At 43.9% G+C, this 25,930-nt stretch overlaps 1 protein-coding gene across 1 annotated transcript in view; it reads right to left on the bottom strand.

Annotated features, from left to right (window-relative positions):
- LOC138802486 (Krueppel-like factor 5) overlaps nucleotides 1-25,221 on the bottom strand; it is a 35,078-nt gene extending 9,857 nt beyond the window's left edge. The window contains exons 1-3 of the mRNA XM_069985861.1: nucleotides 24,957-25,221; nucleotides 4,376-5,219; nucleotides 3,448-3,507 (exon numbers count right to left, since the gene is read on the bottom strand). Of these exons, the coding sequence (XP_069841962.1) occupies nucleotides 3,448-3,507; nucleotides 4,376-5,219; nucleotides 24,957-25,106 (1,054 nt within the window). The 5' untranslated portion in view covers nucleotides 25,107-25,221. The remainder of the gene's footprint in view (nucleotides 1-3,447; nucleotides 3,508-4,375; nucleotides 5,220-24,956) is intronic.
- Between the last annotated feature and the right edge of the window lie 709 nt (nucleotides 25,222-25,930).

The raw sequence follows: 25,930 nt of genomic DNA, 5'->3' as shown, positions 1-25,930 counted from the left end.
TCAGGGCCGGCCTTAGGGTAAATAGCGCCCTGTGCGAAACCTTTTTTCGGCGCCCCCCCCCCCCCCCCCTTAAGGTAACATAAAGCTCCTTCAGCCTCGTACGAACCCGAACTCTCGGTAATGATTCCCGCTGTCTGCCCGCTCCGTGGAGAGGGTGGATACAGCGGGAGGACCGCCTGGAAAACTGGGATACAGCCATAGCCATAGGCTGTAACCCAGTTTTCCAAGCGGTCCTCCGGCTGTATCCATCCCTCTCCACGGAGCGGGCAGACAGCGGTGATCTGATGCCGAGCATTCAGATTCATACGAACCCGAACCTCGGAAGATTCGGACCATCCCTACTGCAGACGATATGGAACACCCATCACTCAACCCCCTCCTCCACCATACACACAACTAACCCCCCCAGCTATTCACACAACTACCCCCCCAGCCATACACACTACTACCCCCGCCAGCCATACACAGAACTACCCTACCCCTCCCCCCATGCACAAAACTATCCCCCAGCCTTACATACAACTACCCTACCCCCCCCCCCACCAGCCATTCACACAACTACCCGACTACCCCCCAGCCATACAAACAAGTACCCCCCCAGCCCCCACACAATTACAAACTTTAAAGCCAAAGCCAGGAATGGATTTGAGATGAGGAGAAATCTCAGTCTTTCCTTAATGACCTGTTCTCTGTTTATAGTCTGTTTCTGACTTTGGCTTCAATAATCTGTTATATAAATCTGTCTGTGTAAAGTCACCCTTACAGATATCCTCCTGAGCAAGTAAAATGTACATCAAATGCTGTGTTTCCATATTTGCATTCAGAATGCATTTTTAAACACATGGAAAACAACGTCCCTATTGCAAGAGCCGTGGAATATTGCCAATAATCCCCACCACATTGCACGGCTATTGGAGAGGAAAGCGCGATTTCATCCATGTTTGGACACCAATGTGGAAACAGCCTAACACCACCTGCTGGCCACAAAAGGGGGAAAAACACTGAAAACAATGTGTAGTTTTTCTGAAAAATGCTATGTGACATGTAAGGGCTATTTTATAATATATATATATTAGATTGCTGCAGCATGTATGCAGTGTATCTTAGCTATCAGCCTCCCACCATAATTGGGCCGCGTTCAGGTCACCTCAGCAGGTGACTATGGTCAGACCGCGTCCTGCTGGTATACGCACATGTAACAGGACACAATAGTGCAGCATATCCCACTATTCAGTCCAGTTACATTGGTGTATATCAATGGGAAGTGGCCTGACCAGTCACTAGTTGACTACAATTAAAGTGAATGGGATCTGTCTTGGGGTGGGCTGCTGCTGCTGCTGTATGGCACTGGCTGCACTCATCATGTCCTGTGTATTAGGGACCCCCATAGTGTACACACCTATGGCCTCTCCTGCCTCCTTAGCTGTGACTTTTATTTATTACAGCAAGTCAGGTTTAACTCTTTCACTGCTTTTCACCATATATTTCTGTGTCATTAGCTGCAGTGTAAGGGTTAAACCTCTCCTGCCCCAATAAATCAAAGTTACAGATAAGGAGACACAGCAGAACAATGGTCTCATCCCCCTCTCCTCCTCCATCCCAGCTGTGACAGGACTGCTGCCCCCACCTCAGTGCTGTGCTGCCCCCACCTCAGTGCTGTGCTGCCCCCACCTCAGTGCTGTGCTGCCCCCACCTCAGTGCTGTGCTGCCCCCACCTCAGTGCTGTGCTGCCCCCACCTCAGTGCTGTGCTGCCCCCACCTCAGTGCTGTGCTGCCCCCACCTCAGTGCTGTGCTGCCCCCACCTCAGTGCTGTGCTGCCCCCACCTCAGTGCTGTGCTGTCCCCACCTCAGTGCTGTGCTGCCCCCACCTCAGTGCTGTGCTGCCCCCACCTCAGTGCTGTGCTGTCCCCACCTCAGTGCTGTGCTGCCCCCACCTCAGTGCTGTGCTGCCCCCACCTCAGTGCTGTGCTGCCCCCACCTCAGTGCTGTGCTGTCCCCACCTCAGTGCTGTGCTGCCCCCACCTCACAGCCCACTCCCAGCTACCTGACAGGATCACGGCATGAGCAGAGATGGAGGTAACACAGAGACATTACTCACACTGGCTGCTGCTGTTCTGTCAGGACGGGTCAGCCGGGGGAGGGGCGCTTCCTCTCTCTCTCTCTCTGCTCTGGCCGCCTGTCTCTCTTCACAGAGCAGCTAAGCTGATTGGTGGAACAGCAGGGGAGCTCGTACTGTTCCACCAATCAGCAACAAAGATGCCCTGCAGCAAGCACGGAGAGTGGAGAGGAGGATTATACCACTGCAGGAGGCAGGCGCTCTGGCAGACAGCTGCACAGAAGATAGATGTGCTTTCTGTCTGTCTGCCAGAGCGCCCCAAACGAACCACTATGTGAGGAGGAGGCCAGGGGCTCCAGCAGACAGACAGAAAGCACATCTAACTTCTGTTTCTAAGTTAGATGTGTAGCTGTCTGCCAGAGCGCCCCCCTGCTGGCCGGGAGTGAGGCGCCCTGTGCAATCGCACAGCTCGCACACCCCAAAGGCCGGCCCTGGACACAGTATTCCAGATGTGGTCTCACTAGAGCTCTATACAGTAGGATTACAATACCTCTAGATACAGCCTAGCTTATGATTTACTTTCCCTGCTGCCTGGTTATACTGTTGATTTAAAGGCTTTCAGAAATCACTACCTCTAAATCCTTCTTTTCTGAAGTCTTTGCTAAAACAGAACTGCCAATATGATACTCGTATGGAGGATTTCCTCTAGTTTCCATTGTTTTGACCACTTATCTAGTAAATCCAATTTTTTTTCCATATCACTAACACCTATAGAAATATAATTTACATTTATGGTGATATTTATAACACCACCTTTATCCAGGAACACCCCCAGGCAGGATTTCTATTCATCGCTCGTCTAAACTGTACCTGTGTCGCCTGGGGGTATTCAAAATGATAAGGGTGGGGAGGAAGAAAGGAAAGGCATCGCAGACCTGGGGCAAAGACACTCTGGGCCACATCAGTGCAACTTGCCTGCTACATATTAAAAGATTATCTTTGCTCATATCAAACGGATGATACTAGCGGTTTGGTGGGGTGGGTTGGTGGATACAGACTCGCATTAAATGTTACCCACAGCATTAGTTTCTCTGAAAGAAAAGCGTGTTGCTGCTGATTTTCATTTATATTCAACGTTTGGTGCATCTCGTATTATTTTACATCAATAGAAAGTTAGCATTGATGGATTCCAGGGAACAATTCCGAATGTGAATGCAGAAAATACATTTTTATTGACATGTTGCAGATTGTCACTTTGTAAGACAAGGGTCTTTATTACATGGGGCAAAAACTGTCCAATTCTGTCTCATTGGACAGATAATCACTCTGTGTAATGGGGCCCTTAGGAAAGCATGTAAATTTTAAGGTAAATTGATATAAACTTTATTACCTGTGTGTGTCCTCTGATGTGCCTTGAGATGTGAGCTTTTAGTGTACACCTTTGTGCAACCTGAATAACAATTGCAACACACATTAATATCAGGTTAAAACAACAAAATATATCTAAATGCAAATACAACAGATATATGTACCGTACACAATGCTTACTTTAGATCATATATGGCTATTTTTGTTGGTTGTACAACAAAAGAATATTTTGTGGCAGACAGACTTTACCTATATCGGAGTTTGCTCAGGACTCAGAAATGCATTTAGTTGCATTTAGTCTAACATTTTACAAATAACTCTAAGGCTAAGTTCCCACAATGTAAAAAGAAGGACAAATAATGTCTATTGTTGCAAAACAATGGCACTAATGAACGTGACCATTAATAACGGCCATTGTTTGCCCTTATTTGTACATTGTGAGCCAAATTGTCTGCCAATTGTGTGGAACGAATTGTCTATATTTCAATGATTTCTTATAGGAAAATTTGCTTTAGTTTAAGAGTGGATTTAGATTACAAACTTAGTCCCGGAACAAATTATGCTCGTAGTCCAAGGCACCAATGTACATATGTATTATGGACATGTATTATGAAGGGCTTAAGGAAAGACTTTTCGTTCCTGCTGTATTCACTTCACTGCAAAAGCAGTTCTCCAAAACAACTGCCATGTGTCAGCCTTAAGGTGACAGTGTGTCCTTTTACCTACTGGGCTCCTGTACAATTATACGGTTGCACATATATGTGCTCCTGTGCCAGCCACTATACACACCTTCCAAACAATACGGCTAATTTTCTTTCCATTGTTACATTACATATCACATAGTGATTGCATTAACAATAGGTAGTAAAAGTAATCTGTCACAAACCGCTCCTGCATAGGGAAGATAAATATTTGAAATAAATCTACATTTAAATAAAATAGTTCCTTACCTGGATAATCACAGTGATGGATTCGTCTTTTTTCAAGTTCAGGGTTATTCCGCCTGTTGTATTTAGGGACTGTCATAATCACCTGTCCGAGTGGTAGCACAGGCAGGGCACTTTGCACTGGGTGAACTGCTGGAGCTTGCACCAGTTTTACACCAAATGTAGCTTCATATGATGGAGGTGTTATAGTGTTGATTATCTCTGACTGATTTTCAGGACTGCCTGGTTGGGAATTAGGTGGAGATGGTGGTAAGGTGACAGAGGGAGACTGATAAAATTGCCCAGAAACCACAGTGCCGTCTTGACTCAAGCACTGGAACTGCTTCCTGAGGTGTTGTCTTGCAGAATGGGGTAAAGTAGAGGTTGCATTTTCTGCCAATGTGCTTCCACTGGACTGCACAACATTTAATGCATCATTGGCCACAGACATATGGTACAGATGAGTTTGGAGGCTGTCACTGTTCGACAATGGCACTTCAGTAGGTGTTTCCTGTTTGATAAGTATGTTGTTCACTGCCACTGAATGTGGCATACTAAAAACACTGGTGAAATCTGGTAGAGTCTGGGTCAAAGAGGCAGAGCATGGCTGTGGAAAATCACTATCTGGTTCACTCTTTATTTGTGGGAGTACAGTGAATGTTTTTGGTGGCCGGTATAAACCTGTTCGTAGATGAGATGTGTCTGGCAGAATAACATTGATGTTAACGCTGTATGGAACTTGAGGTGGCTTTTCTGATTCAAAGAATTCATCTACTACTGAAGCACTCTCCCTTCTGTATTTTTTGTCTGAAAGCATTTGCACAGAAAGGCCGTGACTTAGAAGATACTTGTCCATTTCTGATCTGGTCTGTGGAAAGAATATACAATTTGTTAAAATGGGAGGTATATGAGGCACGTAAAATTCATGGTTGTTATCCATGCTCAAAAAAGACTAAAAACTTATATTCACAAAAAGTTAGAACAGTGTTTGTTAATAAAACAAAAAAAAATTTTTAGTATACGATTTCCCTATTATGTGTACACAACGTGTACAGTGACAATCAAACATAACCATCTCTTCACTGAAAGTGCTTAGAGGATGCAATAGTCTGAATCCATCAATGAACCCTCAATAGGTAGACATCTCAGATGTGGGGCCTGTACCAGTCAGACATGCCATAATCTGTGAATATGCTATAACTAAGATGGGCATACACCTTTAGGCTATGTTCACACTATGTAGAAGTAACAATGGCCGTACCTTGTACGGTGTGGAACACTGCCTTTACTGCTATGGGATCCCGGCCGGAGCGTATACACATCGTATACGCAGGGGCGGTCTTGGCATTTCTGGGGCCCCAAGCGAAGTTAAGTCTGGGGCCCCCCCTCGACACACGTTCCAAAACAATAGACCGCTGTGTGTTGCCCCCAGTAGTATATACCCCTTGTGCGCTACCGCCAGTAATATATACTCGTGTGCTGCCCCCAATAGTATATACCCCTTGTTTGCTTCCACCAGTAGTATATAGACCCCTGTGTGTTCCCCCAGTTATATATAGCCCCCCTGTGTGCTGCCCCCAGTTGTATATACCCCTGTGTGCTCCCCCACTAGTATATAGGCCCCCTGTGTGTTCCCTCAGGGGTATTTAGCCCCCCTGTGTGCTCCCCCACTTGGATATAGACCTCCTGTGTGCTCCCCCACTTGGATATAGACCCCTGTGTGCTCCTCCAGTAGTATATAAACCCCCTGTGTGGTTCCCCCAGTAGTATATAAACCCCCTGTGTGCCCCACCAGTATTATATAGACCCCTTGTGTGCTGCCCCAGTTGTATACAGACCCCTGTGTGCTCCCCCAGTTATATATAGACCACCTGTGTGCCTCACAAGTAGTATATAGACCCCCTGTATGTTCCCCCAGTAGTATATAGACCCCCTGTATGTTCCCCCAGTAGTATATAGACCCCCTGTGTGCCCCACCAGTAGTATATAGACCCCTGTGTGCTCCCCCAGTAGTATATAGCCCCCCTGTGTGGTCCCCCACTTGGATATAGACCTCCTGTGTGCTCCCCCACTTGGATATAGACCCCTGTGTGCTCCCCCAGTAGTATATAAACCCCCTGTGTGCCCCACCAGTATTATATAGACCCCTTGTGTGCTGCCCCCGTTGTATACAGACCCCTGTGTGCTCCCCCAGTTATATATAGACCACCTGTGTGCCTCACAAGTAGTATATAGACCCCCTGTACGTTCCCCCAGTAGTATATAGACCCCCTGTGTGCCCCACCAGTAGTATATAGACCCCTGTGTGCTCCCCCAGTAGTATATAGCCCCCCTGTGTGCTCTTCCACTTGGATATAGACCTCCTGTGTGCTCTCCAAGTTGTATATAGACCCCATTCTGCTGCCCCAAGTAGTATATAGACCCCTGTGTGCTGCCCCCAGTAGTATATAGACCCCTCTGTGAAGCCCCAGTAGTCTATAGCCCCCCTGTGTGCTCCCCCTGTTATATAGCACCCCTGTGTGCTCCCCCTAGTTATATAGACCCCCGATGTGCGCTCCCCAGTTAAACAGACGCCTATGTGTTCCCCCTCCCATATAGTATATAACACAATAAAACAAACACTTATACTCACCTGGGTCCGGGCGTCTCCTCTTCTTTTCACTCTTGTGGCCACAGGAAGGGTTTTCCCTGTGATCACAAGAGGCCGCACTCCCCTTGTCCTGGCTCCGATGCTCCAGTGATGTCACTGGAGTGCCGGCACCACAAGGACAAAGCTGCCCTTTCTGCGGCCACAAGAGTGACTGACAGGAAGGGAGCCAATGTCTCCCGCCCTGTCAGTGCTGCTGCATGTAACTATGAGTGCTCATTACGAGTGCTCATAGTTACAGTTCAGATGGCAGCAGTGAGCGCGGCAGCGGCCCTTTCCAGCGGTCTTGAGCACAAGAGCGGGACGTGGGGGCCCCCCTGGATGTTGGGGGCCCCAAGCGATCGCTTGGGGTGCTTGGTGCCAAAGACCGCCACTGCGTATACGCTCCGGCCAGGATCCCACATGGCGCCGCAAAGAACTGACATGTCAGTTTTCTGCGGCCGCAATTCAGTGAATTGTGGCCACAGAAAGACCTGTCAGTTCACACAATGGAGCGAGCGGCTCAGAACACTGTGGCCGGAAAGATCATCCGGCCAGTACTTAAGTACCGGCTGGAATGATCTTTGCAGATCTTTCATGGAACGGCCGGTCTCTCACGCAGTGTGCACAAAGCCTTAAAGTAATACTAGATTCAGCTATTTAGAACAGTTCAAAATGACCTAATCTTCAAAGTGTACTAAATGATTTAGTTCACTTTCCTGGCAAAGATTAGATCAAAATAAACTAAAGCCAAGGGGGGCGACTGAGAGTCCAGCTCAGCAGCTCCAGCTATATCACTGTCACACTGCCATGTGCTTTTAAGTTCCCCATGCTGAAAAAGGAAAGTAATAAAACACAGAACATTGTGGATAATATAAATCTAATAAGAAAGAAAATAAAACCTAGGAAACTATACTGCCTATACACAGTCAATTTTTGAGAGAGTCTGTGTTCGAGAGCATATGTTCATAAAGCTCACCTGTTGTGATAAAGTCATCTTGTTAGCCCAGGGCTCCAGTCTTGTTGCTAGCACTGGCTCCTCTATCCTCTATCTGTGCTTGTATATGCTACTTTCAGTTTTACTGCCTTTCAACTCCTTTATACATTCACAATGAGTCAGTACAGTTATATACAGCACAGTCATATACATGTGATTGAACTAGACTCTCCTGATTCGTTCTCCTGGCATTTAGCTCAGTAGTTCACAAGTCACATAATGGATTCATCACCTATGAGGCTCCTCAGGACACTGTAAGCTGCAGCCATGATGGAGCCTAGACTGCACCTCTCTATACTCTACCAAGTATCTCCATAACCTACGAGCCTCCTCGTGATAAAGAGTTGTAAACTGCAGCCATGGTGCAGCCTAGACTGTACTTCTCTATACTCTATTAAGTATCTCCATCACCTGGTGAGGTCAGGTTTGCAAAAAAAGCAAGAATACACCTTTCCATGATGTTGAGATTTACATACATAACGGAAGGGCAAGAGGCATAACCATGCAAAACAAAATCCACAACATGACAGCAAGTTTAAAAAAGGTCAGCAATACATAATATGATGTCCAGGGTAGGTGATAGAAACTGTAGGTAACACAGAGCTGGTTTATGGTGGTGAGTATAATGCAGTCCAACTTCTTCACATAATCCATATAGAGAATAAAAAGAAAAATCCCCCCCAAAAAATTGGTACCATTACCAGCGCCATCACTGCCAGAAAATCCAATTCACCAGGCGGATGAAGAAAAACTTGTTTATTTAGTTGCACAACGTTAACATGTTTCGGGAGAGTATCCTCCCTTCCTCAGAACCAAAGTACACCAAGTCCACTAGATTTATCACCAAACGGGCATTTGTAGGACCAGCAGAGACACCAGCTTCAGAAAATCAGCAGAAATTCAGCAGAATAGCATACAAAACCTGTATGCCTTTATGCCCAACCATATCTCATCTTGTATCCTGGCGAGAGATAATAAGGGTACTAGAGCCTCATTTCAATTGTAAATTTTTTAATTTGACTCCAACAACTCCATCTTGGTGCATTACTTTTTTTTGTCAACGAGTGTATGCTACACTGCCATCTTGTGCCTTGTCCATCATGTTCCACACTTTTTTACTGCTGCTGCTGTGGGTAGCAATGGTACCAACAGCAGCAGCAGTAAAAAAGTGTGGAACATGATGGACAAGGCACAATATGGCAGTGTAGCATACACTCGTTGACAAAAAAAGTAATGCACCAAGATGCACCACTGCTATGAACACTGTCCACAAAGCTACATTTCCAGCCTTATCTTGTAGTTTTCGGCTATGTTCACACTACATGAACATTCGCCCATTACGTGACCCCGGCCGGGTCATGGAACGGCCGGTCTTAGCCCGGATCATCACAGCCGGTACTCGCTCGCTTTACTGTGTGAACTGACAGGTCCTTCTGCGGGCGGAATTCATTGAATTCCGGCCGCAAATAATGGACCTGTCAGTTGTTTGCGGCGGCGTATGGGAACCGGCCGGAGCGTATACGATGTGTGTACGCTCCGGCCGGGATCCCATAGCAATTAATGCTATGTTCCACCCCGCAAATCTACGGCTGTAGTTCTGCGGCGAGAACTACGGCCGTAGATTTACATAGTGTGAACATAGCCTTCCTGCGCATAATATAACTTTATTTAACCTCTTAACAACTGCCCATACACCTTTTTATAGCAGTCTGCCTATCGCTGCATATAGCGCGGGCTCAGGAGCTGTATGTAGTGTATGCTATATGAAGTAGATGTCAGCTGTATGTTACAGCAATTATGGTAGCAGACTTTAACCGGATAGGTGTTTCATAAGATTAACTACACCCAGGAGAGCTGTGGACTGTGGTGGATCACTGATGTACAATAACAGTTATCTTGCTTCCAGACACAGTTTTACAATAGGATTAAGGCTATGTTCACACTGCGTATGAATCCGTCCGTAGTGCAAACCGCGAATATACGCACGTAGTTTTGAGGTTGATGAAAGTATACGATAGACGCCCACACAGTGCACACTACGTATGAGCTTACGGCCGTATCCTATACGGCGCCTTGAAAAATGAACAAGACCATTGTTTGAGGACGGAAATGTTGAAACTCACGGCCGTGGATTTCCATGCGGTCCCGTACGAAGTACTTATTTCAGCCAAATTGAACTTGATTTTTCGATCCAAAAAGTTCTGTGTGGTTTACGGGGCTGGGCAAAGATTTCCAAGTAAATGACCTGCCTCAGATCGCTTCGAAACAAGCTAGGGAAGCATAACTGTACTACGGGCGTATGTTCACGGTTCGTACGCATCTGGCCGCATGTCTGTTTTTCCCACACCCGTTGTTTTAGCCGCACATGTACGGCGGCGTACGATCTACGGACGGATTCATACGCAGTGTGAACATAGCCCAAAGATGTAACCGGACACGTGCTACACAAAGTTAACACCCAGCAGAGTTGTGAACAGTATTGGACAGCGTGTACTGACACAGAAAGTGACATATACATCCTTCTATAACCCTCTCTAACCCTGCCTCTACCTATCTCTTTCTTCATTTTCTGGGTGTATATGTCCTGTTCACTGAACAGGACCTGGCTGGCCGGCTTCTCGCACGCTCCAGTGAGGGAGGACGTGTGACGCCATAGGGGGGTGGCTTGCAGCCAATTGGCCGGCTACAAAGGATTATGTCTTTTACTGATGCTATCTATCTACTGATCATCTGTCACTGTAATTCTGTACAGGTCACTACAGCAGCTTCTTCTTATCACCACAGACAGACCAGGAAATAGCGCTTAGTTTTAGACCCAATGTTTTAGACCACCAGGTACGTCCTCTTTAACCTGACACAGGAGTAGAACGGCGCTGTCACAGGGAAGCCGGTGCCGCGGTCCGTTTTTCGAACCGCGGCCCGGTTCCCTGTACGGCACCGTTCTTTCCACAGTTACCGGACGGTGCTCAAGCACTGGAGGTAGGCCGGCCCGCCCCCAGTGGGAGGGAATTCCCTCCCCTCTATGACGTGGCTCCGTTAGAATCAAAGGGAATTCCCTCTCACTGTGGGCAGGCTGGCCTACCTCCAGTGCTTGAGCACCGGCTGGTAACCGTGGAAAGAACGGCGCCGTACAGGAGAACCGGGCCGCGGTTCGAAAAATGGGCCGCAGCACCGTCTTTCCCGTGACAGCGCCATTCTATCCCTGTGTCAGGTTAAAGAGGACGTACCTGGTGGTACATCCTCTTTAAGGATTATTTTATAATATACAAATTAAAATTTAATTTAAAAAAAAAATCATATTTTTAACATTAAAACTTGATTCCAACATTAGGTCATTTTCAGTCCCTTTAAAAAGCTTGAAAAGTGTTGAATACAGGCCTAAGAGTTTTATACGTGTTTTTTCTGGGAAATTGAGGCATTTCCCAGAAATTTTTTAGGTTATCTGAATCAACATTTAAAGGGGTTATCCCATCTTCACCTTTTCAGTTTGGCTCCACTGCATCCTGCTTTCACTTACTGGTTTGGTGCGCACTGAGGGAAGGGGTGTGTGTAGCAAGGACGTGATGCAGTGGTGCTAAACTGAATAAGCACATTATACGTGATACCAAGCCGTGGAGACATGTGGGATGTCAGAGGGGACATAAAAGTCTGTGAACCTTTTGCTGTCAACGTGACAGCAAGAAAAAGTGAACAAACGTCAAAAAATTTTTTCCCCTAATGGGAGTGTTCCACAAAGCAAAGCTAGTAAGTCACCAAAGTTAAAAATCTCAGACAGGCAGGGGGTGCATGAACATAATAAAGAAAGCATGTCCCCGTAGCACTGACCTACTGATACTTGCCAGCTGCTTGCCAGCTGCTGATGGCCTGTCTGCTCAACCAATCTGCGACTGATGAGGGACACATTGCAGCTGGAGGAACCACATACGTGACATACCCGGCTGCTGGTTGAGAATAACATCTGGCTGCTAACAGCAGCAGGTGAAAGCGGCACGATAGGGGCACGTGGACGGGTAAGTTTGCTTTCTTTATTATGTTCTTGCCTAAGGTTTTCAACTTTTGTGTGACTTTTCTTTTAAGGCCAGTTTAATCCTTAGGGGACACAGCCAGTTTAAATCTTTTCGCTTTAGTTTTTTCCTCCTTGTGTATATAAGGCTATAGCGCATGCATTTTTCCACCTAGAGACCCAGATGAGGCCTTATTTCTTGCACCACTAATTGTACTTTGCAATGGCAATGGCAGGTTGTTTTTACGCCATTCGCCCTAGGGTAAAACTGACTTGTTATACATGTTCCACAAGTTAGTACGATTACAACGATATGTAACTTGTATAACTTTTATTTTATTTGATGGCTTTTAAAAAAATAAAAACCTTTTAAAAAAAATATATGTTCCTTAAAATTGCTCTATTACCATGCTTATAACGCTTTATCCTTTGGTCTATGGGGCTGGTGTGAGGTGTCATATTTTGCGCCATGATGTGTTCTTTCTATTGGTACCTTGTTTGCGAATATGCCACTTTTTGATCGCTATTTATTACAATTTTTCTAGATTTGATGCGACCAAAAATGCTCAATTTTGCACTTTGGAATTTTTTTGCGCTTAGGCCATTTACCGTGCGTGATCAGTCCCTGGGGGACTTCTAGTATGACTGCTCTGATCTCTCATTGAGATCTATGCAGTATAGATATACTGCATAGATCCATGAGATATGTGTTCTATTGCCTTCGGCTGCTGCAGACAAAAGCAATAGAGTGTCGAGCCGGGATCAGCGCCATTGCGGCCCAGACCTCGGCCGGTAACAGATGCGGGGATCTTCTCTCCGCGATCACGTCACGGGTGGCGATGTCCCCACTATACCACCAGGGTATGGGGGACAGTAAGTATTTAGATGCAGCTGTCAACTTTGACAGCTGCATCTACATACTTAATTAGCAGGCACGGCGGTCGAACCGTGCCTGTTAATAGCCGCGGCCCCGGGCTGCATAAAGCACCCAGGATCGCGGCAGTTCAGAGCGGGGTCCCCGCGCGACCCCCCTCTGTACTCCCCTAGCGACGCCAGGACGTTCAGTAATGTCCTGGTGCAGCTAGGGGTTTACACAAGGCAGTTGCTGTTTCTATTCTTCTTCTTCTTCTTCTTCTTATTATTATTATTATTATTATTATTATTATTAGCATTATTATTATTATTATATTTTGCAAGAGAAGACACCATTTCGGGTTTAGACTTTGGGGCAGTCAAGGCAACAGAAAATTATTAAATGAAAATGAATTATAGGGCAATAAAGGTTGATTGTAAAGTTGGTAAAGGAGAGGTCCAAAAGGTGACCGTGGCATAATTACAGATGAACACATAATCAAGCACTCAGTTTTAAGAGGCTGTGATAGAGCCTAGTTACCTGTTTCCATTAATACTGCAACCTTTCTTAAAGGAGAAGTTCGGTGAAAAATTAAAGTATTGTATTGCCCCCCAAAAGTTATACAAATCACCAATATACACTTATGATGGGAAATGCACATAAAGTGCTTTTTTCACTGCACTTACTACTGCATCAAGGCTTCACTTCCTGGATAAAATGGTGATGTCATGACCCGACTGTGGCTACTGGAGAGTATGATGGCAGAGGGACACAGGGCACTGGAGGGACACTCAGCATCCCTCTGCCATCATCCTCTCCAGCAGCCACAGCCCGCACAGCTCTGGGAGTCGGGTCGTGACATCACCATTTTATCCAGGAAGTGAAAGGGGTAGTGCGGCGGAAAGCAATTAATCCCTAAATAACACACATTACAAAGTTATACAACTTTGTAATGTATGTTACGTTAGTGAATGGCCCCCTTCCCCGTGTTTCCCCCCAACCACACTAGAGCCAGAAGTGTAGTGCTCTATACTCCACTGATTTGTGTCGACCCCCATCCGCCATCTTGTGACAATGATGTCATCTTCGGCCGAACCGTCGAGCAGCTGATGACGCGGCAGAGGGCGGCCGGCACTAGGGACGGTCGGAGCGGTTCGGCCGGCCGCCCGAAGATGACATCATTGTCTCAAGATGGCGATGGGTCGACACGAATCAGGTGAGTATAGAGCACTACACTTCCAGGGGTGATGTGGGTGTGGGGGGGGAAACACTGGGATGGCGGCCATTCACTAACATAAAATACATTCCCCGCCTTTCACCCACGTCCCGCCTGGGTCTCCGGGCCCCGGTCATCTCCTTTTCTCTTCACTCTTGTGGCCGCAGGAAGGGTTTTCCCTGCGATCACAAGAGGCTGCACTCTCTTTGTTCTGGCGCTGATGCTCCAGTGATGTCACTGGAGCGCCGGCACCACAAGGACAAAGTGGCCACTTGTGACCGCAGGGAAAACACTTTCTGTGGCCACAAGAGTGACTGACAGGAAGGGAGCCAATGGCTCCCGCCCTGTAAGTGCTGCTGCTGCATGTAACTATGAGCACTCATTACGAGTGCTCATAGTTACAGTTCAGATCGCATCAGCGAGCGGGGCAGCGGCCCTGTCCAGCGGTCTTGAGCACAAGAGTAGGATGTGGGGGCCCCCCTGGATGTTGGGGGCCCCAAGCGATCGCTTGGGGTGCTTGGTGCCAAAGACCGCTACTGTGTGTGTGTGTGTCCGGGGGGGGGGGGGGGGGGGGTGGACTAGACACTGGACTAGCAGTGATGTTAAAAAAAAGGATTTTTTTTTTTTAATATTGACTTCTTCTAGCATTATCGCACAGCTTGATAATGACTCCAATGAGGAGTTGAAACGTTGCCTACTTCCTGGATGAATTAAACATCATTTTTTTTAAAACTACTTCTGAGTGCTGCAGTGACCTTCTAAATCTAGATAGATAGATAGATAGATAGGAAAAAAGACAGACAGACAGAAAGAAAGAAATGCCTGAGGACTGCAGAACCAGGTGAGTATGATTTTTTTTATACTACAAATGGGGGATACCTACATGGGGGGAAATACCTACGGGGCTAACGTGGTGGGGTGGATTACTACAGGGGAGGGATCTTACTACAGTGGGGCTAATATATGAGGAAGAATTACATACAGAGGGGCAAGCTTACCTTTGGAGGGATTGCGTACACAGACAATGCCAATTTACTTGGGGACATACCTACCAGGAGGATGCAAAGAGGGGACCTACATACTATATGGGGACACAGGGGCACCTAACTACTGTATTGGACATAGCGAGGTTTGGAGTGGCATCACTGGTTGAGGGGGGCAGGGGGGCCTAAGTTGACTTCTTGCATCAGGGTCCATGAGATTTTAGCTACGCCCCTGAATAGACACAATACACAATGGGGGAGATTTATCAAACTGGTGTAAAGTAAAATTGCCTTAGTTGCCCCTAGCAACCAATCAGATTCCACTTTTCATTCCTCACAGATTCTTTGAAAAATGAAAGGTAGAATCTGATTGGTTGCTAAGACAATTCTGCTTTACACCATGTTTGATAAATCTCCCCCATTGTGTATTTTCTAATCAGTTTAAAAAGAAGGTAGCCTGGGAGATCTTTAGATCTTTCTCCCACTCACTTCAAAGGTATTTGTGTTGAATAACAAACATGTCATGAGACTTACTAAGGTAGAAATGAGTTAAGTATTGAACTGGATGATCAATTACATGACTTTACAAGGATTAAACTCCCTGTAGGTGATAAGTCAATTTCATGGTCATGAATGATTGGTGAGGAGCTTGTGTTACTTCCACAGCTCAAATGAGTGCATCTGGGATAGATCTAGATTCATTTTTTCCTGCTAAAAGCATGGGTGGATCCCAGGAGAGAAATATAAAGCAATGTCCCTCTTCCTGCATATATTGTATTATTATTATTTAAGAACATACCATGATATACAATATAACTTGTTCATATACCAAATCAACAAGATGTTACAAAAAATTACCATATAAAGTACAAGTAGTGATCACCAAATATTCCCAAGTGTCATACAAACTTTTGGCACAGGGTATTATACGGTTGTAGACTCACGTTTCCCCCCCCCCCCCCCCCCCCCCTGGTGTGGATGTCTATCCTATACCTAATTATACCCAGATATACCAGTAACTTTCATACAGTCGTCATTCTCTCCTGCACTGACCCTTTCTAAGATGGTGGTGCACACACTGGATGTCCCAACACGTGTTTCACAATCTTCCTCAGGGACCTGTACATCTAGTGGTACCATATGGATATCGCATATCTCTGGTTATCTATTGCTTGTGAACCTTTTTGTGTCTAATATATTGTAGTATTGTATAGTGTGAATCTAATCTTTTACGGTAGTAGACTGACCATTCAGCTAATCAGTCAGCGCCCAATTACCCATGTCCAAAGGGGAGCCATTGGGAAAGCAATGTAGCAGAAGACACAGGGGGAGATTTATCAAAGGGTGTAAAATTTAAACTGGTGCAAACTTGCCACAGCAACCAATCACAGCTCCTCTTTCCTTTCACCAGAGCTGGAGGCTGAGCTGTCATTGGTTGCAGTGGGCAGTTTGCACCAGTCTAAATTTTACACCCTTTGATAAATCTCCCCTACAGTGCTTACCAAGTCCCATATACACTGGCAAGCAGAAGGTCTGCTGCCCAGTACAGAACCAATGGTCCCTAACCCAGTAAATCATTTCAGTATCAGAAAATAAATATATGAAAATGGTCTTGTGAGGAGACTTGAATATCATACCACATATAATGTACTTTTATATGCACTGATAAATAATCTATGATACACATTTGGGCTATGTTCACACTACGTATGAGTCCAGCCGTAGTTCGTACGCAGCCGTACATATGCGGCTGAAATTATGGCTGTGGGAAAAATAGACATGCGGCCGGATTGCAAACATGCGGGCGAACCGCAAACATACGCCCGTAGTAGAGTTATGCCTCCCTAGCTTGTTTCGAAACGATCTGAAACAGGTCTGCGGCCGGAATTCACTGAATTCCGGCCGCAGAAAACTGACATGTCAGTTTTATCTTGCACGGCATGGGATCCCGACTGGAATTTATATGATGTGTGTACGCTCCGGCCGGGATCCCATTGAACATACCGCAAAACTACGGCCGTAGTTCTGCGGCGAGAACTACGGCCGTAGTTTTACGTAGTGTGAACATAGCCTATATTTTGTATGTAAATTTCAGGCAGATTAAGTACCATGGCTGTGTTCACTAAGTGCTGTTTTGTTGCATTTTTCCATAATTTGTCTGTAATGTCAATACTAAAAAGAAATAATTTTACCAAAATTATGATAATTAAAATACATTTGCATTGTTTATATCACTGTTTGCATAATAGCCTCAGTTTCCAGTTTGATTTTGGAAAAATTACAGAAAGAACATTAATGGGAATGTGGGCCTCCTGACTGCCCCAGTGACACTATGCTTGTGTATTCTGCTGTTTTAGATGTGGTGACTCATACGACCCTAGTGAAATACTGTAATACACTTGTAAAAGGTCAACGACTGACATAAACTGCAATCTATTGCTTATAGCTCATGTGAATGCCTTTGTACAGAGCCATAATAGACCTGCTGCAGAGGTACATAGGACATCTACTGAATCTTTGTATCCCTCTATTTTGACATGAAGGCATACAGTGATCTTTTCTGTCAGATTTAGTAGAAGTCTGAAAGAATAAAAACCACATAACTTAAGTCAGCCATATGCAGGGCCGTATTTACCACTAGGCACCCGTGGTCCGGTGCCTAGGGCAGAACCTTGCAGGGGGGCAGTACCAGGGAGCAGGGGGAAGGAAACAATTTTTTTTTATTGTTTTTATTTTTTTAGTCTCCCACCACCTGTTCAGACTTGCCAGTAAATCTGGTGTCTTTTCAAGGGGGGTGAAGGTGGAAGTGTGGGGTGGGGGCTATGGTGGTATTGGTCAGGTCTGGTATGGCGGTGTTATCCAGTCACAGTGTGGGGGAAATGGTCAGGTGTGGTGTTGCAGTGTTATCCAGTCAAAGTATGGGGGTATTGGTCAGGCCTGTGTGGTGGTATTAAATGTGACGCCTTGAGCTATTACCTACCAATCTACCAATCCTGATGCTAATTGTTGAGTGAAGATGAGGCATCTTCAGGTTTAATGCCTAGGGCAGAAGCAGCTGTTAATATGGCCCTGGCCATATGCCATTTGTACTGTAGGTATTCTACCCTATAAGCATTACTACCAAGATGTACAGACTCCAGTACCTGCCATACAGTATCTTTGTGTGTATGAATCCTAAAAGTCACCACATTTCCAACACCAATAGTAAAAATGCAAATATGGTATAAATCTAGGCCAGTGACAGGAATTTACTGTGTACCGTTGTACGGGTTGTCAAACTCGCAGCATGATGGCAATTGCAATTTTGCAAGAGCTGGAGGGCCACACTTCTGAGCATGCATATAACTACAAGAGAATAAACTATTCAGGATCTCACGTGTTTTCAAGCATCACTTATTCCAGCAGGATGGACAACATAGGATAATTCTTATACACCACACTAGATGGACCAAGTGGTCTTTTTCTTTCCACAATCTTCTATGTTGCTATGTAAACAGAATATATGTTTCCAAGTGTTATAGAAATTAATGGCCACACAAACAATCCAGAGATCATTCATGCAGTCTTCACTCATGCAGACTTAACCTATGTAGTAATGTTCTAGTTGAATCAAGTTCCAACACTTAAGCCAGACTGCAGCTCCATTCAAAAGTTCTTAGAATTATTCTTGTTATCTGTGAGGGTCCCACCGCTCAGGTTATGAATTTTGTTTGTGGCAAAGCAACCATGACCAGCTAAATGTTTCTGTTTTCAAACCTTTTTCATTTTAGCTACCATAATTTTTTAAAAAATTTATTTTTTAATTGCTCTTTGAAGCTTAACTCACATTGGAGAAACTGATTTATTTATTTTTTGTACTGTTTAAAGTTACACAAAAATCCAGAAGCATTTTTAATGCTCCTTTTGTTTCACACCGCATAGCTGATAAATTAATGAAAGGTGCTTCATATTAAATAATCACATTTTTATCTCCGGTTTTTGTAGTCTTTTTTTTTTTTATTGAACTAGGGTGCGTTCACACATAACAAGTTCACAGCTGATTTCACACTGCGACTTTCGAAGCAATACTGCTTCCTGTGATACTCAGTACCATTACAGTCTATAGCTATGCATTCTTGCAGCAGATTTTCATTCCATTATGAAAATATAGTGACAGCCTTGGTTAACTATTAAACTGCCGTGAGGTTAAAAAATAATAAACAGCCAATGCTTACCTGCCTGCAATCCCCGATGCACTCCTGCTTCAGTCTCTGGATCCCTGCTCACTGACTACCCTCTCAGCCAATCCCTGATTTGTCACGCTCCAGAGACCCAGAGACTGAAGCAGAAGTGTGCCAGGGGATCACAGGCAGGTAAGCATTGGCTGTTTATTATTTTTAACCCATCCCAGCTAAATAGATAACCAAGGCGGTCACTACATTCTCACAGCGGAACAAGAAAATCTGCTGAGTGTAATGTTACTGCACTTGCTGCGTAACTTGCAGCAAGAAATCCGCTGCAAACTCACTATGTGTAAATTCATTTTCATCTTTATTTTTAATGATCACTGATATTCATATAACTTTATATCCTATGCAATTCCTCATATTTTTGTTAATCACTTCATTCACCAAAAATGACTTCTCATTTCAGAAAAACAGCTCCAAAACCTTGCCCACTACTTGTCTCCCTTCTCTGCATTTTGATGTTCACTGCCTGTTTTTAGGGGACATCCATCTCTAGTATTTTTAACTCAGTCCTAGTACAGTAACTAATATAAAAAGCAAATATAGTGAGCCTGTAGTGCTGCACTGCAAATAGTTCCTCTGGGTGTACTGACTGACAGAGACCCCACAACATGTTTAATTGCCAAAGCAACATCATCAGAAGAATAAGGGTCCTATTCCACGGGCCGAGGAGGGCCCGATCTACGATGTAAACGAGCGGCGATCTGCTAGATCGGCGCTCGTTTACCGGGCCTATTCCACGGCCCGATGATCGTTGAGCGAGGGCTGCAAGGACATCGTTACCGATGTCCTTGCAGCCCTTGCAGCAGCAGTAATTACATTACCTGTCCAGGCTTCTTCTCCGCGCTGTCTTCATCCCAGGGTCCCGCGCGCTCTATCTTCTGAGTGGCCGGTCAGCTGACAGGCCACACTCAGCCAATCACAGGCCGCGGCGGTCCCGGCCTGTGATTGGCTGAAAGCTCTGTCAGATGACCGGCCATTCAGAAGATAGAGTGCGCGGGACCCTAGGATGAAGACAGCGCGGAGAAGAAGCCTGGACAGGTAATGTATGATGATGCTGCTGTCAAATCGTCGGTCGCCCGCCGCGCACCGCTATTCAACCGTAGCGATGCGTGGTGGAAAAACGATGATTTTAGGTCTGGCCCTAAATGAACGATCAGCCGATGACACGATCATCGGCTGATCGTTCTCTCTATTTCACCAAACGATAATCGGCCGAATCGGGCCAAATGGGGCTGATCCGGCCGATTATCGTTACTGTGGAATAGGGCCCTAAGGCTATCCACCTGTGGCACTCTGACGGATGTCTTTTATTTCGAAGTAAGCTCCTCCTCATACATACAACTGTCCCCCCACCACTCATGCTGTCACTCATGGATCAGAAGCAGCTGATTAGAAGTCCTGTAACATGCGCAGTTTGAGGGAAGCAGTAGTTTGTAGTTATGTTCTGTGACATGCGCAATAGATCCTGAATGATATAGTAGGCATTTAGGTCTCATGATCCTTCTGCATCCGGAGCTTAATTGGAGCCGGCATCAGGCACATATGATACAATACAGAATGTCAAGCATATCAGGTCTTTTGTTATTCAAGGGTGACAGCATGAATGACTGTGGGAGGTGGAGGGACAGTTGTATGTTTGGGGAGGAGCTTACTTATTGTGATACTGTCACCCCCTTACTCTATGTGCGGTTCCCCGCACCATCCACAAGCTTAGATGCTGCTTATTTGATATGTATAAAACTTGTCTGACGTCTCTTCTTTCAGCTCTAAAATCAATTCATTTTATCTGTGGAAGATGTTATTTCATCGGTAAAAAGAGTCACCTAGGCTGGGTTTCACAGCAGTTGGCCATCTCTCTCTTGGAAGAGGGGGCCCAACTGCTGTGAAGCCCCATCTAGGTGACACTGTCAACCGATGGAGTAACCTCACATTATAGGACATCGGCCATATAGGACGGCCATCATAGTGCAACAGGTTGATCCATATTCTAGCCATATTCTGATGATGTTGATTTGGCAACAAAACATGTCGAGGGGGCTCTGTCAAGGCACCGCTACAGGCTTACTATACTCGCTCACTATATTAGTCACTGTACTAGGACTGTGAGGGATTTATCTCCTGGGAATATTATTCATATCTACAAAGATAAGCTATTGCTGGGTGTTTGTGTTTTTAAAGTTCAGCTCAGAAAATACATTATTTTTAACATATCACAATAAAAGTTACATTTTAAGAGGAGGTTACTTTCTAAAAGGGGTATCGTACACTGGGCCTTAGTATGTGAGGCTTGAGTTGAAAATACCTACCGGTGGGAGGCGTTTGAGTATTTCACCTACTCTGGTAGCAGCCCCAGCTAGGAGGATTACAGAAAGTGAAGGCGGGAGGATCTCCAGAGGATATCCGCTCTCCATGCAATGTAAATAAAGGCTTCCCTCTCATCCCAGCAGCAATGCTTAGTGTAACAATTTCCTTGCTTTGCTGTGGTTTATTGCTCTCTTGTTCTGTCCGCTTTTTCCCCCACAAGCCATCTATGGCAGAGAAATGTACAGTATAACCCCCAGCATGGTGCTAGCCTCTTCAGTGCTTATGGTAACCCCTTTTATGTTCAAATGTTTCTTTCATGTCTATTCAGGTATTCTCCCACCCTACATGTCATCTATAGTAGTGTATTGTGCACATCATCTGCCTACCACAGTCTGAGTGGAATTTCACCAGCACCATGGCACAATGGAATATATGTTGTGTAGTGCTGTGCTTGGCTAGAGAGGTAAAGGAGGAAGTAACTATGTGAGTACTGTTGGAAATTCACCATTCACCCTGTAATGGAGTGAATGTGAAATAATTGCGCATCTTGGATGAACTTCTCAGAGACAGAATAGCAATGAAGAAGGCACTAAAATCACATTGTCACCACTCTCAACAGTGAATGTAATAAAGTCAAATCCAGTACATTATAAACTATGAGACAAACTACTGTTAGTGGGCATACAGAGCAGAAAGCCCTGGGCTTCATTTTAAGTTCCCAGGGCTGACAAGAAAGGGATGTCCTGGTATGTGATCAGGTTCCCCGGAAACCTGGTGACCTATCTAAAAGGTAAGTTCCCCTTGATCATGCTGCATTTATGGGCCACAGTAATCAGATGGTTAAACAGCCAAGAGCCCATATGCATTTTAGCTTTTTCATATAACATACAGAAGCAGCTTTAGCTTTAACATAGCTAACACAAAGTAAAATAAAAATGAGTGAAAATAAAACAATGCGTGGGCAAGCAGAAAAAAAAACACAAAATAAGGTTGTAAATTATGAGTATGTACATTATGTGGATGGTCTTAATCAATTACAGCCATTATTTTACACTGTGTGTGTAAAAGCTAGTCAATTTCCAATTAACTTAAATGGAGCACATTATTAAGGGTAGCTTCACACACACCGCATCGCAGCAGATTTTCTGTTGCGGATCCGCAGCAGATTTCATCTAAATAACTGAACACAATATCAAATCTGCACCATAAAATCTGCTGCGGATCTGCTGCGGATCCGGTGTGTGAGGGAACCCTTAATGTACTTTTACCTCGAAAATATTTAAGTATTATTTCACTGTGAAATGCCACTATACTATACAGGTACTGGGATGCAGTACTCCAAAGCCTTTAGTTACCAATATTTTAAAAACTTAAATTTTAGCTCCTCATTTATCAAGACCACTTTGAGGATTAGGGATTTTTGCATTTTTTCACCCACTCTGTCAAGAAAGGAGCTTTTGGTAAGTATATAATCCATGTATGCATATTATTATAATAATATAAAATGGTACAGAAACTGTATGAAATTACCCTCTATAAAATCAATGTGGAAAACTCACTTTAAAAAGAATATAATGTTCCTTTTCCAAAAGCACAGGGGATTTTTGCTTGCCTTGATCCTTGGCCTAAAAGTCATTATGATCATTTTATGACATAATAAGTAAGTAATTTTATTTCCTTTTCAAATATTTTATCTTTAAAGTTTCACAGTAAAGTAAATTACTGTTTAGTTTTTTCTTACAGAATAATATTACAATAATGCTACAACACTGGACAGGATGTAATTCTGAAGATCATTACTAGACATCCCTTCAGGCTTATGTCAGCTTTTCCGAACTATTTAGATTTCTTTCGTTTTCTTACCCAACCACCAACACACTTTTTATATTTGAAAGCATTTTTCAATACTGTCTTTATTTTTCTCTGCCAACACGCAACTGCAATAATTCTTATCTTCAATAAGGAATGAGGTAAAATTGTGATATTACAATAGAAAGAGGTTTAATCATTAACTGGCCACTCCTGTGTGCGTGCCCTCTTGCACACCTGGGACAAGTTGTCTAAAAGACAGGAGTGTCTCCAATCTAGTTACTGTTTACTGGCGGTATGATTTAGTAAATTGTGAGTATGTGGATCACACAGTATGTTCATACAGCTAGTTAGTAAGTGGTTTCAGTATACATCTTTGTATATGTAGGCTGGGTATACTTTTATGAAATTCTTTCCCTCATTTTCGTTGGGGTCTTGAAAATTTGGCAAGCATATTTTCAGATTACATTTTTATATGACAAGATCTGTAACTGTTCCACTCAGTTCACTGTCCAAACTAGTTAGAATCATGTAGTAGCTTTTCCTGTGTATATCACCAAACAGTACATACTGCAGCATGCGCATGAAGAATCTTGCTGAACAGGTAGGGTTATCTGGTTCATATGCTGCCTTTGTCTCCACTCCCAGATAAAAATGCATTATCTTGTCCTCAGGCATTTATTAAAGAAAAGGAATCTGTACATTGTAATACCTGCCTTAGGCACATGGAGTAATCCCTGTGTGTATTACAATGAGTGCGTGACAGTAAAGATAATTTACCACATAACGTAATTCCTCTATAAACCACTCCCTTATTATTGCCAAATTCACTAGAAAGTTCTGCATGCTTTGTGTATAAAGTACATTTCAGTATATACCTTCTATACACATACAGAAGCAGTCAATATTTCAGCAGTTTCATTAGAAGAGGATTTAACATGGTTTCATACCTTTAGTTTTCTGACACAACCAATAACCTTATTTCCAAAAGATGCGTATGGCTATGTTCACACATAGTATTTCCGTCAGTCTTTTTTCAACCAAAATCAGGAATGGAACTGACAGGGCAAAATTATAATGGAAAGATTTGCCCAATTTCTGTATTTTCAACCTCATTCCTAGTTTTGATTAAAAAAAAAAAAACTGACGGAAATACTATGTGTGAACATAGCATATAGGTGTATTTCTCTTTAAATAAATGTATTCTACGTACGTAAATGTAACAATATATAGAATGCATTTATGTAACTATAGGGCAAACATCTATTCCAACTTCAAGGGATTACATTGGTTTCAGGTAGAGACAGTACATACACATATTCACAGCTATATATATGAAACAATAGAAAAGAGTCTGTGCTATGAACTTGTTAGAAATACATACATTGAATTGTGGATGCTTAACATTTCCTTATACATTGCATTAGGAATAACACATTGGGAATAATTAAAGAAAAGTGAAACTAAGGTAAAACACAAGAGAAGGAAAGGAAAAAGAAAGTTGTCAAAGTGATTTAGCAGCACATAAAGAAGTCTAATAGTAAAAAAGAAATAGTCTAGCAGCTCTGGTTCACATTACTCTCACCTCACTGAGCTCAGGTTGGGTTTCGAGCATCCTTATAGTAGGTTTGATATCCTCGAAAACACCATTGTCTTCCACATGTTCCCCAGACATATTCACAGGTTTTAGCTGAGAGTAAACAGCACTGTCACTGGAACTAGTTTGCAGGGTCATAACTGGCCCCTATATGTTGAGATATGAAGAAATCAAGAAAGTGTGTATTTTGCCTTTGTTAGATCCTTGGGTGGAAATTATAGGATTAAAGTGTTGTGTAGAGTTTCTTTCCTTTACCTGGAAAGGGAGGAGTTGATAAGGGGGTTGGATGATAACTTAGTGACAGGTATGTTTAGCCAATTGACAGAGTAATTTAGCTAAGTATGGCCAATGAGTGTGAAGTGTAGTTCAGGTATTTATAATACTGCTGTATACTTATCTGATTGCAGAGACTACAGTGATTTAGGTCTGCCATGCCAGACGAATCTATACAAGGCATGGGATGATTTCTAGTGTGTAGCCTCGACCTTTATACTGCAAGTAAACCATTACTCTGCACATCATAGCATAAGTTATATTCATAAGTGCAAACAGTAATATATGTAGAAAGTTTAGTTTGGAGACAATATGTTTTGCATGGATAGTGTTTTTCCCTACAAAGTCTATTATAATAAAATACATACAATTACATTGTTTGTCAGGTGTACCTATTACATGAATTAGAATTACTCTTATTTCTACACATATTGTATTGTATATTAAAAGCAATAGAAAGATCACAATTTTGTACCAGTCATAGATGATATACCTGCTCCGAAACTCAACAGTGCAGTTTGCACACAAATCTGCTCCTTTCCTTGGCGTACACCAATGTTTCTGCCTTTTCAAATAACCCTGTGTAATGCTGCGTTTACACGAAACGATAATTGGCCCGATCGTACGAATAACGATGTCGGAGTAACGATTTTATTTTTCATAACGATTAGCATTTAGACGGTACATTA

This window comes from Dendropsophus ebraccatus, chromosome 10 (genome assembly GCF_027789765.1).
Source record: "Dendropsophus ebraccatus isolate aDenEbr1 chromosome 10, aDenEbr1.pat, whole genome shotgun sequence".
Lineage (NCBI taxonomy): Eukaryota > Metazoa > Chordata > Amphibia > Anura > Hylidae > Dendropsophus > Dendropsophus ebraccatus.
This window is presented reverse-complemented; position numbering and strand designations above follow the sequence as displayed.